We start from the raw sequence: 21,377 nt of genomic DNA, 5'->3' as shown, positions 1-21,377 counted from the left end.
ACTTTAACGTTACTATGTGTCAGTGTTACGATAAGAAAAACTATATGCTTGTTTTAAATAAGGATAACTAGGGATCCTTTTAAGATAAACCTAATGATATTAGGTATTATAACAAAACGGAAAAAGGTTGATCGTATATTGGCGAATTTATATAATACACCGCTAATCGAAGTCGCGAATGTTGATTGATTGATTATTAATAAATATTATAATTAATTATTTGCCATGACATGACATGTTATGGGAAGACCATCATCATCGAGAGACCGCAACATCATCACCAACATGAAAAATAATGTAAATCGATGCGAAACATTTAATAGTACTAGGAACACGACTTTTAATCTATTACTAGGCAAAGTAGTAGTAGTATCCTTTTAAGAAGAAGGATATTGATGAGCTTATTCCGATATGTTCCTTTAAATTACAAATATGTTCTATGAAAAAAATATTATCATAATTGTTCACACTTCAGCTTATCCTAAGAAACTATTTATATATAAAATATTTTAAATAAGGAATAAAGATAAAATTACTTCGCAATGGTTCTCAAGGTTATATGCTTATGAGAAATACCAAGACTTAAGAGCATCCATAACATTCTTCCCACACTGTTTATTATACACGATGGGTACTATATCTAAATTTTTAATTCCTATTTATAAATATTCAATAAAATTTAAACTACAAACAAAATATATACAATAAATTGTTTTTCAATTGTTATTTGCAAATCATATTGTTTAAATGTTCACTAAACGAACAAATGAATAATAATTGTCCATCAATGATGTTTTATGCAAAAGACAATATAGATCAAGGCAATTTCTAACCCCCTCGATCTAAACCTATCTAGCTCAAAACCTATCGTCCTTGAGATACAAAAAGGAGCGTCTTACGGCGCGTCGCCGAGACATTGTCGCGACCTACCGTCGCCATTCTTCCCACTCGACATAAAACTAAATCTCCTACGAGAAAATGCTATATTCCTTACCACTAGATGACAAGCGTCTCCACGGTCTAGCTTTCGGGTTTATTTTTTATATCCATCCTAAATAAAACCAGACAAAAAACTTCTGGTTGATATGAAATAATAAGATTATCTCGAATCGGAATATTATTACGGTTCTAAATGTTTATTATCCGTCGAGTTTTTGTCTATGCAGTAGAAATGAAGGTCTAAAAACATTTATAAAATAAAAGATAATGACAAATTACGCGCCAAGGAATGTTCAATCATTAAAGTTGTAAGTACAATTAGATATAATTGGCTTAATCGTCGCGACCGCCTTAACGCACTCGTAGCGAACATTCACTTTTAGGAAAGTTTCAGTTGGGGATAAAACCTCGAATGAAAATATTACTACGTATTATAACGCATTTTATAAATGACAACATTTCATTTACCTCTTACTAAAATATAACAATTAAGATATCATGTTTCGATGGTTTTATAGCCCGTATTATGTATTAGGCCTGGAACCCTCAAGGAAATGTCACTGCTACAATCATTAGGAATCTATATTTTACCCTAATTCCTTGGACCGCACGCCCACGCCCGCTAAGCGGATTGTCGGCTTATCGTTCGACAGTCTTACTCACCTAGTTTTTTACGGTAGCAAAAAATAGTTATGAAGAATAAGAACGTTATTTGTGTGAAAAAAATAAATAAAGAAACACGTCGTTGATCCCTCAGGTTTCCCGGACGGTTTTTGGAATTTCGTGACTCAAATAATTAAGTTCGAAGTTGGGGGTCGTCGGGTGAAATTATACATTGTTAATGCCACTATAAATCTCATTTTCGGTAAACGCACTCGCCTCGAATAACAAATATGAAATATACTGAATGTTGTAATTCATATTTCTCGACTGCTAAATGGCTTAAAAGATTTAATAATTACAAAAACATGCTTACATTATTTATACAAGAATAAAAAGTACAAGTTGAAAGCTTCTAGAATTTTCGAGATGAATTTCTTACAATATAATGCCCACTGTATTTATTAAAGTGTTATTAGATCCATTTCTTGTAAAGCTATAACCTCGTAACCTCACGATGCAGCGATTGCGTTATATAGGAAATTACTGCACTAAAGATGAAGCAGAGCCCGTTTATGATGATAAGGTAGACCAGACGGTTGCGAAAGTCTTCAAGACGCGCTTCGTTACGGCTGTCGGAGCACTAGATGCCTAGATGCCAATCTCTCACAGTCATATGTCTACGTCAGAGTGTACATGACGCAACATATTAAAGGCCGTGGAAATCGAAGATCTTTCTAAGGCCTCGTTCTTATTTCTATAAACTATTATAAAACACTGCTATTTATATATATATTTGAAAACTACGGTTATTATTACTTTTTATGTGTGTTAAAATGGTCGCTTGTCCGGTAACTTCTTCTCCAACGTTTAACGTGTATTTTCGTTATATTTAAATGCAGAACGAATGCTCTTTACATTTTGTGATATGAATAAAAAAAAATCGAAAAAAATTTAAGAGTTTGGAATAGTACATGAGAAAACGAAAAACGAACAGTAAGATGAATTACGATACGAGCGGGAAGATCTTTTGTCTTAATAGTATATCATATTATTAGTTCATTCGTTTAATGCCTGTGGAAGCGGGGTGGTCAGTCAGTTAAGAATAAAGAGCAACATACCTTTTTATTTTATACTAGAGTGGATCTTAAGGCTGATTAAAACATGAACCGAACAATCAATCTATGTATTAAATGTTATAGTGCTTTTCTTAGTATCACTGCATCTTGAGGCGCGTTTTAAAACAACGTACACTTTAAAGCTTTTCTCAATGTTCTTTTTTTTATATCCTCGTTTTATATTGTAGGGCATAATTTTTTTAAAAACTATTGGAAAAGGCTTAAGAAAAGTAATAAATTTCGTTAATTCTTTTAAAAATATTCAGTAAAAAATCTGGCCTTTTTTCATTAAAATTTGGAATATATGAGACACTTGATTGTATTTTATGTACAAATCTACTATGATAATTACTGACTTATTTATATACCATAATGACATGTTAACACAAATAAAGGAGTTGAAGTTCCTAACCAATTTCTAAAACTGTTTATTACGATAGGCAAACCGGATAACATATACACTTTTTATACAACCTTGTTTGTAAAACAACACAGTAACAATACAACGTTTTATACAACCTTGTTTGTAAAAATAACAACTTTTAGTAAATGAGTAGTTTTTATATATGAATTTTTTATTATTAATTTCAGAGTACCGTCGGTTGTCGTTCCGCGAGCGGCGCAGGCGGCGCGGTGACGGTCGCGAGCGCGAGCGCGGGCGCAGGCGCGGGCGCGTGCGCGGCGCGCATGGCGAGCGCGGGCGCGCAGTTCCGCGGCGGTACGCAGCAGTGGTCCGCGGCGTATACGCCGCAGCCCTGCCGCTATCCGCCGCCGCAACCTCAGCCCTACGCGGCGGCACCGAGCCCTTACACGCAACACCAGGTAGAATATTCAAATAAAAATAATTGCGTTATTTATTTTAGTAAAATATTTATAAATAGTAAAAACCTATTAACCATAAGGGCTTCCAACACATATCTTAGTTCTGCTTTTAGAAGTTCAGTACATAAAACAAAAAATTGCATATCACTTACATTAGTAGGTAGTTATCCTTGCAAAATATTCTTATTATAAATGATATGGGATTAGCAAAGCATGGCATTAAAGAAATTATTATTGAAAATACCATTTTCTCTTTTAAAAACTTTAAACGGCGCGAATGACCACTAATCTGTCCATAAATTTAATGCGAGTTTTAATCCGGTAATTACCGAGACATTCCGAGCAGTATTAGTTTTTGCTGTTTCGATTCGGATTAAAAGCTTAAGGTAAATAAATATTAATATCCGAACTTATCTACCTGTTTAACAAAGGCTTAACAGTTGAATATGAGATTTCAAATGAATTCTTTTGAATTATGAAGTCTTAAAAGAGTACGGAAACAAAACCATAAATAACAATGCAATATACCTACATACACCTCATGACATTCCAATTCTAACAAGATGTTTTACTTCGCATACGACTGTTAACACGGCGTTTTAAATAGGGTTACGCATTACAAATACTGAGTTGCATTACTACAAGCATACATGAACACTATCACAAAGTAATTGCATTCTGCACAAACACCTCTTTAGTCACTCGCGTTACTCATTATAGTAAAATGTATGTATGCCTGACGGAAGCGAGTCTCCGTGGCTTTGCTTAACATCCTATCAATCTCTATATTCCCACGATACATAGTTGAAGAGCGGGAGCTTAGCTAATAAACTATGTGAATAGTTATAAGTTAATTTATAGTCGGCCACAATGAATGTCCAACTTGGCGTGAACTCTATTGTCCAGCATTATTATGCAATATATCACAAACTATCTATACACTAAGTTAATTAGAAATCAACACGTGAACGGCGTTTAGAATTTAATATACAAACCATCAATTTAAATAACAATTTATTTTATTTATATCTTTATACTTCTATTAAGTTTAATGATTCGAAGAACGTTCATTAATAAAACAACAATTGATATTTTTATTCAAGACGGACTGGATATCATGATAAAAATATAACTTAAATGATAAAAATTTGAAAAGCCTACACTTAAAGCTTCTACCAGGGTACCTATATCAATTTTTATTTCACAAATAGTACGCAATTTTTTAAATTACATATTGTACTAATAAATGAAATATTTATTTTGTAATGCCTGACTGAAAAAAAAACCTATTAAAACATAAAAGTTATATCAGAAGATGCAACGCGTATCAGGAAAAGTTTTAGTATAGACTTATTATTACCATATAAATTAGTAGCTGAACTTATCAGTTTCACCGGCTTTTTATAATATCGACGTGACAGGTATCAATTTCACGTTCATGTTCTTAATAAAAACGATACATTTAATTTTGAACTTCAATTCGAAATTACTTTAATTTAGGCAGACTTAGAGCAAGGCGTAATTAAGAGGGAAGTTCGCTCCATCAATTCGGCTAACCGCGTCTGCGGAACCCTTATACAAAACACAAACATTAACAGTATAACGTGATTAATGTTCGTCAGAGCACTCAATGTCTGTATCATGATTTGCATAAAACTAGTTAATGCACAAGTTACATTTAATAATAAAGTCCATACAGCAACACTAAGTGTCAATGGATCTCATTTGATGGAAGGTTCGCGGCTTAGTTCGGGAAGTTCAATAGTTTAACAGTTAGTAAGATTAATCGTATGTTTATTATTTTCAATAAGCACATTGTTTCGTTTTCAATTAATTCAATTAAAATTGCTTGCGTATTCAGTGCATTTTAAATTGATGCGTTTTTTCATATACGTAATCGTTTTGTAACGACACGTACATAAACGAAACAAGTTTAATTTCAAAAAATAAACTTAAATAAAATAATTAACAGGCATTAAAAAAACAAGACTGTAAACGTTGAAATATTAAGTAACGATAACTCACTTTTTTTTTAATTGACCTAAATTACATTAATAGAAGATATAATATCAAAATTTTACATTTTATAAAAATAACACGCTGGAGCTTCCTTATTTACACATAACCCTATTCGGGTTAAGTGGAAACGAGAAGGCAACAAGCGTTATTACCGGCTACTTCAGTACACGGCTCTGATGGGCAATCCCCTATAAACGGTAATGCTGGGCTACGGACCGTGAACGCTTTTAGAGAGCGTGATTCTATGCCTTGAATCAAATGTAACATTTTCGTGAAGGAAAATGCATGTGAGAAATAAGGAAAAAAACAGAATTTTACTTATATTTCTTATTATATTAGATATTGTAAGCAATTATATAATTAGACAAAAACCTATTAAGTTTTTTTTCAGATCAGAGTATTTTATTTTCCAAACCGGTGTCAGTATTTACTTTTACTATCAATAAGTGTAATGATGTATTGAATAAAATAATTTAAATTTGAATAATCGAACTAAATAAACGAGTAATACCAGAAACATTTATATTAGCAGTATAAATATATTTTTTTAAGTAAATATATAAATTGTTTCTATAAATTCTAATATATAAAATGCAATCGATCATCAGTAACGAATAGAAATAAAAAATTGCTTAATATTCGTAAAGTCACCGTAGTGATACGCTGTCTTAGGAAAATTTAAATAACAAAAGTGAATTCGAAAACATTTTATTTCATATTTATATAATATAGCCAACATACAGGCAATAATTAAAAATGAAAAAATCCTTGACGCGTTCATCTTTCAACCGAGAGACTAATAAATAAAGTATAAACCGATAAATAACGAAACATAAAGGTCGAACAGAAGGGGAACCGTACATCACTAGTGATTAAAATACTCGAGTTCCGAGCTTTCGTTAACATATATCTGTGGTGAGTAATTACAGTACATTGATCATTGTCACAGTGCATCGAACGATTTGAGCGTCGAGACAGACCCGACAGGCGCTCCGCCCTCGCCGAGTTTACGAACCAACGCCGACATAAACCAGATGTCGCACACGAACAGTATTCACACTGCACCCCTACCTCCCCTCCGCAAGAATCTCGTAAAAGGAATTTCTCGCGTCCTTATCGCTTTCTGAAATAAAATGTAGCGCCCCGCATCGTACGTGTTTTATTACGAACCGTCTCCTTCAGGATTTATCTCATGGCCGAGCGTTGCTGAACTCTTTTTAATGTTCCGTACTATAGTGCTTAATCCGGAAGTAACACTGCGTTTTATTGTAATGTGCGGAAGACCTTTATAACTTTTATTATAATGCTTATTCATTCTATATGTACTTCTTAATATAAAAGTGAATCTTTTATGAATAAGCACTGATCATCAAATGAATTAAAATACTGTAGAAACGAATAATAATGTAAACAAATCGAATTATTTTAGTCGATGGCATAACTTCTTTGTTAACAGTATTATCATAACTACAGGAACTTGGAAGCATCTTACAAAGTTTTTTATCATTTTCTGTATCTCACGTCTCAGTCACAGCGAACTTTTTCAATACAATCCATTTATTGCCGTAAACTTATGATGGAAGTATCATAAGAATGTGATTATATAAAGAATATATGATAGATATAACTGTTATCGTTCAAATAGGAAGAGTAACAAAACCAGCTTATAGTTGTCAGGATATTCGCCTCGGTCTAACATGTGTTGTAGAAGTAAGTTTAATCTTGCTATAATCCTAAATGATCTCGGAGAGCCGTAAAACAATGCGCGTGGAAGGCTTAAAGCCATCAATTTTAAAAGTTTGTTTTGTTTAGTTTTTGTGTTGGTCTGTTCATCGGCTCTAAGCAGCAACCTCACTGTTCCGTAAACAACACTCGATTTTTAACCATTCTTAAACGCTTATACGTTTATTTTTGGTATACTGATTTAGAACTTCGTTTATTTTTTCAATTATGACCACTTTCAAACTACTTTTACAATTGATGTTCTTAGTGATTCTCATACTTTAAAAATGTTTATAAATTTATATATATGTTCATATTTAAGTTTTAAGAGATATAAATAACATACCTACTTATTTTGGCACTTTTGTAAGAAATTTTTACTCAAAAATAATTTTATTAGTTTCTTTAATTTAACATGTGAACTAAAAGAATGGAGCCCTTCCATATATTTCGAAAATATTTATTTATGTTAATCCTTGTCATTAACTACAATGAGCTATTTGGAAGTGATTAACCAGCTAGAAATTTGATTGGACCGGGCATTTTTAATAGTGGTTAAGTATCTGTGACCACCTGATTAATGACTGCTATATGTCAGCCGTCAGAACTGTCACAACGTGCAGCTTGTTAGATTCATCGCGCCCTCTCCTGAACGTGACAACCTTAAATGGAGAATACTTTTTTGGTAAAAGGATCGATGTTTTTTTTTCGTAAAAAGCAACATAAGTGTGTAATTCACAAGCGTCTCGTGTTCACTTTAACGTAATCCTATGTTACGGATATAAAAAAATTGTCTTAAACAGATAACGTTTTTGTATCGTACGAAAGATCGACAGCTAAATAATGCATTAGCTGTTCACATCACATTCATCCAATCATTTATTTTCACGTCATCCGCTGGAATTGTCTAACACCCACACACTCAGCCCTCTTCGCAGCTCATTTTCCCTAACATCGTATGCACGAAAAATATGCTGAAATATTTAAATACATCGCCCTACCCACATTTTTCTAAAATAAATTATTCTAATTACGTTAGGACCTTTCTGGGTTGCTTGTTAAAATTGTTACCATTTTATAAAAAAATATATGACGGGTTTATATCATTGTCATAGGGCGTTAAGATTATCTTTAAATTATATTTAGATCAGGAAATGATCCCGTAGTAAACTCTTATGCATGTGTTGACTCAGTGAAGATAATAGTTTATTTTTGTACAATAAGGCGGGGTATGTCCCATATGTGCGACCCTCCGATCTTCGAGTGAAAGTATAAATAAACAAGGCTTGCTGATATCTGTCATCCAAAGAATTAGATTTATTTCTGCCATGACGGAAGGTGAAGGACCCTAGCCCCTCGAGAGCGGCAACCTCAAAAACATTCCTCGATTAACGTTTTGTGAGAGGATTTCACGCTAAGTTTAAAGTGCCGATTAAAGGTGATGCTCAATTTGCCAATTTGTGTTTACACTATGATAGCATGTATTCATGCTGAAAATAACAATCTTTCTTGCGTATACAATATGAAACCACAACTCTATCTTGGAAACTTGTCCAATATTTAGAACCGGGTTAGGATCAAATCGCACTAAAAAGGGTTATTTTTTGTAGCAAGAGTGCCTCTTTTCTTAAATTATCATAATGGCTTTAAGACGTAGTCTCTACCAGCTGCGGATATTTAAATTTGACGAGTCGCTGGTGAATGTTTTTTCTGTTCAATATTTTATGCTTTACTTATAATAGTTTCATACTTTATAATTAATTGCTGAATTTGAAGTCAAAAAAGTTGAAAGTCTATCGTCAAATTTTTAATCTACTGATTACAGAAAATTGAAAATACTCATATTGTGATTGATAGTTTGAATATACAAATAGCTTCGTATAAAGCTTCTCGTAATAGTCAACACAGAATAGATTTACCGATACTCCGATTGAATCGACGATAAAACAAATGGAGCGCTCAATTTAAATAGATTGAATGGGATTTATGTTTCACTTCGTCAAGCTTCCTATGAATAGCAGGCGGTTCCTATCGTGTTTATTCAACAGAATTTCATGGAACTCGTTAAAAACGGCTGTTTCGCACTGATTCCGTTCTCCTAATTAAATTGGAACGAAATGGTCAGTTTGAGCACAGATACGAATGGATTTAATGCATCGTGGCTGCGTGACGACCATGTGACGTTGCGCGCCGCACGCACGCGCTGCGCTATCGAGCCGGGACCAACTGTTGAGTGCCGCTCGCTCCCCTCTCCCCAACTTGCGTGACGTCATCGTCGCTTCTATCATTGTGTGCGGTATACGTGTAGTAAAGTGCATAATCGGAACGTAGATAAAATGTATCCATGGGAAATTATCACTGAATATTCAGTTCATTAAAGAGATAAAAAAATTGCACAATTTGTATGAGCTGTGTCGTTTACTTGATAACATTTTATACACTTAGTTATACATTGAGCTTTTTCATAAATAAAATGTTTCAAGCCTACAATTTCAACTTTCTGTAATTATTTTAAGATACATTTTATGTAATTAAATCTGAAACGTAGTGAATATCACTTGCTGTTTAGGCACTAACTTAAACGGTGATGGCTGTCTTAATAATTTGAATATACTGCTTCTGCTCCGTAATTGAGGCTTGCATACTGCATCAGTCCATTAGACACAGACACTAACGCATAAGACAGAACAAACTGTCCTCAGCTTCCTAAATGCAAGTACAAAATTATAAATGATTTCTTAAGGAAAATAATATTAGTGATGTCAAATAAAACTTATAATACACATAAGTAACTATGAAACTTTACTCAATTTCAAGAACACCCATTAATTTCACACAGAATCTTAATTCCACGCGTAAACTCACTTAAAGTTGTGAATTAGTCTTCATTTTCCGACATTCTCCCTAAGTAAACGGTGATAAAACCCTTCAAACGGGCTCGAGAGCTCTTATACAAGCCCTTGCCTTGTTGCAAGCCCTAGCTATATCCTGACACCCTACACTTAACAATACACTACACAGTCATGACGACAATGACTCTCAAATTTTAACTTCTTTTTTGCATAGCCTGTAAACAAGTTACGAGGTTCTAAAGTTAAAAATAACTTTAAAGTAACATTATATTAAACTATTACTAATTTTTGTAAATACTTGATTATATTTCTTAATTAATTGTCAGTACAGGTATGGGGTACGGCGTATTTTTAATCTTTTTAATTATATATTTTAACAATTAAAAAATATCACAATTCTTTGGAAAGATATTTAAATTCGAATATTGAATTTCCATTCTTATCCTTGAAATAGACGAGCGGAGAGCTCTTATCCATTCAACTTGCTTTTGTGATCTGAACAAGAATTTGAATTTAAATGAAAACTGCATATGAATTAAAATAGAGATTTCAAAGACTTATTACTATTTTCAATACTGCAGATTATACCATATTCTTAGTTACATCATATTGTCTGCTGCTTTAAGTAAAATATTATTGCTATTTATTTTACAAATTATAAAAAAAAATTACAATAAAATAAGACGATTGCTTGCAAATAAATTAAATTTAGTTATACGAGTACGTACATCACGAGCCCGAAACGACAGAATTCTCGTTAAATACTTTTCAAAGATTTATCCTTATAAGCTGAGACGTAATAAATTAAAGAATTCTGAGAAGACGCGCTTACCAATATTTTTTCAATGTGTCCCGTCAAAGTTTGCGAAGTAATGATTGGATGTCATCGTGGCAAGTTACGCCATTTCAACCTCCTTAGCTGATCGCTTACATGTGAATTTATGAATTAATATAAATCATAGATATTATATAAGCGTTTTGCTTTTTGTATAATAGAATCATAACTAATCAAAATCGTATATCCTAGAGGGAAGACAAACTTTTTATCCACTATCAGATCGTATTAAACTTTGAAACTCAATCCAAGAAAGCATGTCTCAACTTAACGAAAACTGTCCAATAGTAACATAATCTTTGTAAAACTTCAACCTGAAAACGAATGCGGAGGTAGAGTTGACTAAGAATCGTGGGCGAAATGATTCATTTAAAAACACATCAAATATTCGAAGTACTTAATAAAGTTAAATTGACACAATTACATATGGTCGTGACAATTTATATTACACTTTGTAAACAGTATATCTGTTTTAATACATTGATATAAAATACGATTCGTGTTTATATCATTATTTGTAACCGCAATAGCTTAAAAGAATTCAACAAATATCTATAACCACTTTTACAAACATATATTGGTATTATAACGTATTATGACATATTTTATTAAATCTCATTAAAAAAAAATGTTTTTTTTTTCTAAATTATTGTTACAGAATAACGTCCTCGTGGGCGTCATGGAGAATATTTTGTGAATCCACTGCGAATTCGCTTACACGGGTTATCGCCCCGCTATACAAGGAGACATCCTTGTGTAAACGACACCACATTTTATGGGTTTAATATGTTAACTTAATGCAAATAACTACAACATGTAGATTTGTACCTCCATAGACACTAATGGTGCGAATAAATTTTCAGCTAGAATGAATGTTTCGCAGTTATCCCATTTAACTGCGATCGATCGTGACTCCTGGAAGAAGTTCATATGAGATATTTAAATTATATTGCATGGTTGAAAATATCGTATAGCAAATAAATTAGAATAGATAGCTTACATATAATATTAAGCCAATTTTTAACTTCACTAGTTAGTTACGTTTAGGTACCTACATTTGTTTTATTTTTAAGTTATACAATTATAATCTTATGTTAATGAATATTCTATAATAGTTCTGATACACCATATTGGATAGAATTAATATTTAAATATTAATTAAATGAAGGACATGAACTGTTGATTTGTGAGCCGCAGTAAGTATTTCCTGCACTGTGGTTAGAATGCCGACTAGTTAACCTCATGTAACTGTTTCCCCGTAAGCGAGTGTGACTTGAGCACGTGCAATCCATACCGTAACCCGTTGACTTCTCCTGACTTGGTCTGTCCGACGTACGAGTCGATTAAGGGCGCGTGCTTGGAATCGACATGCGTTCATTACCCGTCCCTATTCATTACCTGCCAGATAAATAACTAACGACTTGATCCTTTGCACGTCTTTGCGAATGCAATTTACAATGAAGACGATTAAAGATCAGTTTTCTTTTATTACCTTTATTTTAATATGGTGGTATCAATGAAGTTATCTATATTGGATAATAATAAGAAAAAATAAATTAAAGTTTTTAATTTTCATAGCAGTAAGAAAATAACAACGATCTCATTTTGGGACACACGACGTCAAACGTAATGTAGACCTTATTTTTGCAGTTTACGAGTACAACCATGACTGGCGGTTGCGGAGCGACGGGCACGCGTGTGCCCACTGCAGCATCACCAGCGAACACGGCGTCGAGCTCGTCGTCCAACTCCGCGGGCGGCACTCGCTCCACTAGCCTTAGCACTGCGCCTCCGCCACCAGCGTCTTCCGCTTCTACCACTGGCGCCTCCGGCGAGCAACTCAGTCGCACCAACCTGTACATACGCGGTCTAAGCCAGAACACCAGCGACAAGGACCTCGTCCAAATGTGCCAAATGTAAGTTGTAAAACGTTTTATTTACGATGCATATTGCACTTCTCAGTCACTTTAATTACCAATAAGATGCTTTCTCAATCAATAATTTTTTTTTTCATTTTCAGGTATGGCAACATTATTTCAACAAAAGCAATATTGGATAAAAATACGAATAAATGTAAAGGTAATCAGCATTCATAGACATTTCTTCCTCTTACACTATCATAGATATCTTCCTAAACCCACGACATACTTCTAATATTAAACTGTGCATAGCTTTCACGTATGTATTTTATGTTTAAATTATGTATGTATCTCCTAAGATATAAATTCCATAGAGGGAAATTATTTTGTAACTGAATTTATATTAATATTTTCTAGAATACCATATACCTTCATTAAACTAATTCATCTATGGTGAGAATTTTTCCAATATATGCACGAACACTAGTTTCAGTCTAAACATTACTTATGACATCCTCGTTCAAGATTACTTATTTATTATGTATTGATGTATTTAGTTTATCATTCAAAACAACATCACCATACTGCACTTCGGCACGGACGAATTTCAATTCTGATGTTTTATTTTTTATTTATGAGAAAACGCACGTAATATATTTCACTGTGTTATTCTTTTCTCACCTGCCATTGCTCAAATTTGAAGTAAGCTAAAATCATTAGAAGAACATTTTAATTTTTTTACTCTTACTAGTTGTTGTAAAGTGTAATTTTTTGAATTAGATATCCGTTATTCGAAGCATGAATCATCGGTTTCACGGACAATTTACAGTAACCTTTTTTTTCACTTTTTTACTATACACGCATATTATTTTTGTTTTCGCAGGTTACGGTTTTGTAGATTTTGAAACAATCGCGTCTGCGGAGGCTGCTGTTAAAGGATTACAAGCCAAAGGTGTTCAGGCCCAGATGGCTAAAGTGGGTATCTGGTTCCTGCGTAGACTGAACCGTGTACGTTGTGCATGCAAGTAATACTATTATGACTAACCGCCTGCTCCCTATCCGCTCATCCAATATCACAATCGAAAACGTCGGTATTAATACCATTTCAAAGACTATTCGAAATTAGTAACAAAATAACCTTCTTATTTCTTAAACGACCTCCCATTATCGTCAATTCATTTTAATAACAATAATCAAATGATTGGTTTAATATTTACTTAACAATTTAGGGATTACCCAAATTTATTTTTATTTATTTTTTACAATGATTCGATGTCGCTAATGGATTCGTTTGATTGGATCGTGACCCACAGAACCTTTCAAGTCCGGTCCTATTATCCGCCTACCCTTACTTATAGCTTTAGTATTTCCCCATTTACTGTTAAAGAAATGCTATGATATTTAACTAAGCATTTTAAAGCCGTGTTTTATAAATATACTGTAAATGTTTTGCTAGATTTGAACAACCTTTGCATATAGTAGCATCAATATCCTGTTCCACATTTGGAAATCAATATTTAGATATCGTGTAAGTCACATATTGACTATAGATGTTTGGATCCTCTTTAGCTTGACGTAGGTCCAGAGTTCAGATCATTGACATTAAACGGGCGATTGATAAAGGATTTGGTTTAAAAAGTATCTAATCATTCATTTATCAGTTTAATTTGGGGATCATCACGAGATATTTTCGTATCAACGTATTCTCAAACAGAACTGTGTGACATTATCGTATTGTAAGTATTTACAAACCCTTTCAATGGTACCTACGCAAATTCAGCGCAATTATAACGCTTACTTACTTCAGACATTGTTTCATCCTGTTAATTCTATACTATTATCGTTTGCTTCAGCGGTATAACAATGTATTTCGCTACTGGGCTCTGGGTATTTCTATGCTTTCAATATTAAATTAGTGTGTATGCGACTTTAACAAGCTTCATAAACTCTATGCTGATGTATATGCCCATGTCGTTGATAACACCTACATAATAATAATAATATAGCATATTAGATCCAATCCGCTGATTTACGTCACAGCTGGCTTAAGTGTCTAGATAATCTACGCTAGCTTCAAGCTAATATCAATTTACTCTGAAATAACCTTGGACATCTCGAGGAATACTAACAGAACATGAAGGATTATTTAATTCTATTGTTTTCATATTGACTTCTTTAATTAAATTAAACAAATATTAATTTGTTTATTTTGCGTTAAAATCATATTATTGAAAAAAAAGTTTTATTAAATCTTTAAATAGTAACAGAATAACATTAATAAAAAACTATATTAAAAATAAAATTTGTTAAAAAGTCTGATTCTTATTCCGAAGATAGTTAATGTATTGTAAAGAATCAGGAATGTTTACTTGAACAACTTCCGTGGGATTTTACAGCAACAGGAACAAGATCCCACCAACCTTTACATGGCCAACTTGCCACCGCACTTCAAGGAGAATGATGTGGACCAACTGTTGGCAAAGTTTGGTCAAGTGGTGTCTACGAGGATCCTTAGGGATACCCATGGACATAGCAAAGGAGTTGGTTTTGCAAGGATGGAGTCTAGAGAAAAATGCGAGCAAATCATCCAAGTGAGATATACATTTTTGTAATAAAAATCTACATTGCTATTAACATTAAAATAGTGAATATAATAATGTTCTTATATTTTCAGATGTTTAATGGAAATCCGATACCAGGCGCTAAGGAGCCTTTGCTAGTTAAGTTTGCCGATGGTGGCAATAAGAAAAAGGCTTTATATAATAAGCAAAATGATAATGGTGGTCGAGCATGGCGAGACAATAACGAATCGATCACTCAGGTACTAAAACAAATATATCACGAAAGACATTATTTAACTTTAACTTTAGAATACAAGTTTAAAAAATACAAATTCATGCTTTCCACTCTATTCCAGTTATACTTACACTGCCTAGGGCAACTGGCAAGTAATATCGACATTTACAGCAACTGTTGATTATTGTGTAGTGTTGAGTGTTGTGTATTTCATCATTATATTATGCACAACAAATTTACAACAATTGTATTAAATAACTATGAAATGCTATCTATCCGTGTTGCAGGCAATGAGTGTGACCGGCGTGTACGCGAGTGGCGTGGGAGGCGCGGGAGCAGGCGGCGAGTGTGCGGGCGTGTACCGCGGCAGCGGCGTGTACGGCGTAGCGGCGTTCCACCCGCAGCTGCATCACCACCACCACGCAGCCCACCCCGCGGCCTGGCTGGCGCCGTACGCCGCGCTCATCCCGCCCGCGCACCCCGCGCACCACGCGCCGCACGCCCCGCACGCGCCGCATCCCGCACACATACCAATCGACACCGTGCCTAGCCAATACGTTAGTTACTTTGAATATTTTAAAACATTAAAATAGCATTAAAACATCGATATTAAAAGTATTCATATACCCGCAATATAATTCAATAAAACATTACGACAGTGCTTTAAATGACATTTCGAATAATTCCGGCCATTATTTAATATCTACTTTAAACAAATAATACAAAGAAATATCAGTCAACATAAACAAAGACTAAACGACTGAAGGTTCTCTCTGTTTTCCAGGTAAACTGGGACAGCTTAAGGCCGGAAAATGAGTTATACGTGAGTGTGAATATGCAGTAATACTCGCATTTACAAATGTGCCGTTAAATCGCTTGATGCACTCAATTAAATCTAGTCACTCGCTTTATTATTTGATTCAAAGAAATCATAAATAATATCTTACTTTTCAAATTTCAGTACTTTACATCGCACCCGTATCAATACTTCACGGGGCCGACTCCACCCATCATCCAGATGCCGATGGAGAGCGAGCACGCGTCGACGGCAGCGTCGCCCGACGAGGCCTACCAGCCTTACCCGCCTCCCAAGTAGACCATAAGCCATGCTACAACAATTCATACTGTACACGAGCCAAAAATCAAAGCAACTGTGACTTTTACAATGTTAATTTGTTTTAGTTTTAATTTGCGGCCGTTATAGACTTCATCGAAAGCTACGTGCGCGACGCCTCGCGTCACATGCGCCCTTAGTTGTTGGGCCTATTTTTTCTTGGCACTATTGCCTTGACTATTTATTTTTTTCGATAGGCTTCTTTACGATCCTCTTGACTTTACGCTGAATGTGCGATTCGCTGTGATGTTTTGATGAGGTCTTTTGACGGTTCGAGGAGAGGAATTTGATATATAGATATAGCTGCAATTTTAAATGTGTTTTTACATTATAATTTTATTATTGTTTTATGAAAATTTTAATGTAAGATTTTAGGGGCAGGTTTTCAACATGTTGACACGATTATTTAAGATAGTTAGGTATTTATTTTAGCATAGTTTAATTTGATTGAATTTTAAATTTTTAAATTTATTGTCGAAAAGAAAATTTTATTATTTTTTTTATCACAAAAGTAATATATAACTTGCAGAATAATTTAAAATGATATTGAACAAACTATGTGCAATCCGGATTTTCGAAACGTTATTAGAACCTATATTAGATGAGTAGTTTTTATAATTTCTTTGTAACGAAATCATAATTTCCTGATTTATATTGATATTTGTAATAGAAGGAAAGCAATATCTGCGCGGTTTAGGGTAGGAAAGTGAACGGAAAAGGTCATATCAAATGGAAACAAATTTATATACTACCAAATTCTAAAGTATGAAGGAGCGACTTATATGTTATGGTAAAAAAAGGTTTATCATCGTTTAGACGTCGTGCAAATGATTATTCCGAAGATTGAAAATCTTTCGAGAAATTTGTATTTTTAAAATACAAAAGAGATATCGATATAACAAAGAAAACGGCCGAAACAGCTATTAAAATATTTTAAATTTTCGCTAAGACATTAAATAGATGGCGTAGGTATTTTTGACCACCACGTGGGACAATGGTCGTGATTATTGTATGTATGTATTTTTTCAAAATGTGTTTGGCATGGTGCTTTAGTCGTTTTATTTGGAAAATGATACTATACATATAAACTATACAGTATTATCTACATTATTCATTCATACTGGTGCAGTCTTCCAAGAATCGCAAGTACCTATTTTTAAAGCATTTTTAGAAAAAAAAAACTATCGGTTCATAATTTCATTTGAAATACGGTAACAGCTCCAGGCGCCGTTAATCTGTGTCACTCGTGGCGCTTATAAAGTTAGCATTACATAGAATATAACTCATCTCATCTTACTCATACTAGAGAGAACCACTACTCACTGCTCGCCATTGTTGTACGCGTTTCTATCACAACTGTCGCTTTTGTTATTAAAAAGGAGCTTAAAAGTATATTTTCGTAATTAAAGATTTTATTTCGATCGCAGTACATAATAAATACAAACATCGTTGCCAAACCCAACTACAGACTGAATTTATGTATACCATACCAAAACCTCCAGATAGTTATTTCTTGATCCATGTTTTGATTCATACACGAATAGAGACCCGAGGAACGAAGGCAATAGTGGTGTAACCGATGCGTGTGCGCTTGCCGAGTGGTCGGTAGTTACGGTGCGTGCGGCTTGCGACTTGTAACGCCGCAGTGATGATACGGCAACATTAGCAATAAGCAGTTGTATGTAAAGTCTATTTATACATTTTACGAGTCTATACAAATTTTTGTACGTTAAAACTCATGTTTGAAATACGTGAATAATGAAGTGATCCTTTTTTGAGAATCATGTACTGAATCAACTGTAGTTGTTATTTTTAGGCGGTCGGCACATTCCACTAGAAAACATCAAATAAAAATTCCACGATTGATTTCCACATTATAAATTGTGACGGATTCGAAATCCAAAATAAGAACGCCGTTTTGGCGGAATTGAGCACATTTTGTACCATCACGTAGGTTTTGGGTACACTTTATGACTTTATATAAAATTTGATATTTTTATATTGAATATATATAAATTATACATGGATATGTATACATGTATATACATTGTTGATGGGTACGAGTAAAAGCCTACTATATCGCAACTGTTTAATTCTATTTTGGCACGTCAAGAGTTTCATCAGAACCAAAATATACAAATCATTAAAATCAAGTAAGAAGTAGGGAAATATTTATACAACCCAGGGACTGAAGACTAGTTAAATGTTTGATATATTAACTGTATTTTAACTGACGATTAAGCGGTAACTTCTTTATTCAAAACCTGTGAACAGACTTATATTAAAACAATACAGGAACTGAATTAGATGACAAGACAGGTTTTGAATGAATGACGTAGACTTTGAACGAATTAGTAGATTTTTTATTTGTTTCAATAATTTTCAGGGATAGACTTAGATCGAATTTTCGACTAACAAATGATAAAGTAGATTTTGAAGATTAGGAACAGCGTTATAGATTTTTGTATTCTTACCCGTAATATATGTACCTACATGTCTAACTTCCTTTAGAAGCTCACGACTCAATAAAAACACCTTTGGTGAACTACACATAAATACTTTCAATTAGCGGACTGACTGTCCTTACAAAACGTAGATTATCAAACGTAAAAAGATACACATAAGATTATCGTTATGGAAAATAATGAAATTGAGATTTATACAAAACAAGTTGAACTGAACATAAAGAAACTCCATAGATCAGTTTTATACTTGTATAATTTCTGATCAAGCCAAATATTATGAACTGACTAATACCGCCTTTATCTCTTGAGAAATTTAACAACACAAGTGCGATAACCTGTTACAGACGTCGCGTGGTACTTAGATAAGTAATTCGATCGTTTAGTGTTCGAAGTACGCTGTGGCTTCCTGTAAAAGCAGTCTTCCGATAGATATTTCCGCTTTGCATTTATAAAAAGTATAAATTATTTAACTATTTCCGAACGTTACTTTGTCCCGTTTATTTTAGTCGTAAACGACTGTAAAATGTTCCCATCCTTTTCAGTGTCCATTATTAAAGACTATTTATTTCATTCCAACACAGATTGATATTCCCCAGGTATAGTAAAGATAAGCTAATACAAAACACAGAGTATAGGTGACTAGTAGGGTGTATAGTGTGTATAGTAAACACCGTCAAAAGCTAAATTTCGTGTGAATTATTTTTCTAATGCTTCCTACAATATAAGCAATAATAAACTTCATTTGATGGTAGTGCCTTCAGCTTCGTTTAAAGTAATGAACAGAAACAATATAGCAGTTGCATATGTGCTTTACATGATATTTTTACAGGTAATAAGAGGACTTACCGTATTCATAAACGTAGTAATAATGTTAACTGTGGTTAAAGTATTTTGTATTAAACGACTAAAAGGAAATAATGTGGCTGTCTAATCGTTGCATTTTTCACACATGATGTAAAGATTGAATCCTGAAAATAAAATTGTAGATGTTCCTAGTTAGACTCACTTCAACGTTCTTGACATGTGTGATCAATAAATACGTTACAATGAGATTATCGATGAGAATTTGTTATATTATATAGTGAGAGCTACTCAAACTAAAAGCACAAAAATGCATATTCAGGAACCAATTCCTAAATAACAAAACTGCGATACAACTGAAATAAATCATGTCGATGAATAGAAGTGTTAAGTAAATGTTTTTAAAAATAAGTCATTTAGTTTTAAGTGAATGTTGACTCGTTTTGCAACAGTGAATAGACAAGCTAACGGAGCGAAGACGAATTGAAGGCTAGCTTTAGGGTTTAGGCTTAACTATAGATAGGTTAGTATAGCAAAAAAAATGTTTTGACGCTAAGATAGATAGAATAGAACCCTAGCATATTTCCGAGGGAGCGCGACGCGCTGGCGTCCCTTAGCCGACTCTAGGGTACTTTCCTTTGTTAGTTTATTAAATAATTTAATTTGAATGGACTGAGGTCGGCGCGGTCGCGGGCGCGTCCTGCTCCCGTAGCGTAAGAGAACTAAGAGAATTAGTGAACACAATTTTGAGATAAGTTTCAGTTGAACAAGTTTGCTTTCACCTCTTTTGTTATGTAGTTGACTAAGTGTAAAGAAAGAAAACTAAATGAAAAAAATCAGTGGGAAGTGTCGATACGATTGTATTTGTCCAATGTGTATTAATATAGTGTGGTGTTCTACCCAGCAGACTAGTCTAGATAGTAGAATAGTTTAGATAAAAATTTAGTTAGGTAGCCTAGGAATACGAAATGCAAAAAAATAAAACTTCATAAAATGTAAAAAAAAAGATGAAATTGTTGGTAAGAAAGAATATTTTTAAGGGACATGTTGCTTCGTTGTGTTATGATGTGAGGTTTGGCATAACTATGATAATAGTGTAAAAGCATTTCTCGCAGAGAAAAGACATAGAGGAAAGTTATGTATCTATTTTGTTACAAAGTGTTTGCAAGTTTCTATATTGTGCTATGAGCATTTTATGTGACCCGCATTATTTATAGTTATGCTGAATGGAGACTAAAATAATATATAAATAATAAAAAAAAAAAAAAACAAAATGGTACTAAGAAGCGTGTTTTATTGTGACGAGTCATGTTCCTTTGCATTGAACATATTTTGTAAGAGCAAATGATTGAAATAAAACAAGCAAAACCAAATTTTGTACATCATTTCAACCTGTATACCCTTTAATATAAGTTATCTTTAATATGAAACCCAC

The 21,377-nt window shown here is 33.6% G+C and overlaps 1 protein-coding gene across 3 annotated transcripts in view; it reads left to right on the top strand.

The window, feature by feature from the left end:
- The window catches only part of LOC125068518 (protein alan shepard), an 80,167-nt gene extending 58,852 nt beyond the window's left edge, over positions 1–21,315 (top strand). The window contains exons 2-10 of one of the 3 annotated variants that reach the window (XM_047677707.1): positions 3,249–3,479; positions 12,543–12,823; positions 12,928–12,986; positions 13,650–13,774; positions 15,163–15,357; positions 15,441–15,587; positions 15,850–16,119; positions 16,347–16,385; positions 16,524–21,315. In XM_047677707.1, coding sequence (XP_047533663.1) covers positions 3,345–3,479; positions 12,543–12,823; positions 12,928–12,986; positions 13,650–13,774; positions 15,163–15,357; positions 15,441–15,587; positions 15,850–16,119; positions 16,347–16,385; positions 16,524–16,658 — 1,386 coding nt within the window. In that variant the 5' untranslated portion in view covers positions 3,249–3,344 and the 3' untranslated portion in view covers positions 16,659–21,315. The remainder of the gene's footprint in view (positions 1–3,248; positions 3,480–12,542; positions 12,824–12,927; positions 12,987–13,649; positions 13,775–15,162; positions 15,358–15,440; positions 15,588–15,849; positions 16,120–16,346; positions 16,386–16,523) is intronic. The other 2 variants (XM_047677709.1, XM_047677708.1) reach the window with 2 other exon arrangements.
- The last annotated feature ends 62 nt before the right edge of the window (positions 21,316–21,377 follow it).

The sequence above is a fragment of the Vanessa atalanta genome, chromosome 13, assembly GCF_905147765.1.
Source record: "Vanessa atalanta chromosome 13, ilVanAtal1.2, whole genome shotgun sequence".
NCBI lineage: Eukaryota > Metazoa > Arthropoda > Insecta > Lepidoptera > Nymphalidae > Vanessa > Vanessa atalanta.
Note: the sequence above shows the minus strand (reverse complement) of the source record. Positions and strands in the feature narration are given on the sequence as shown.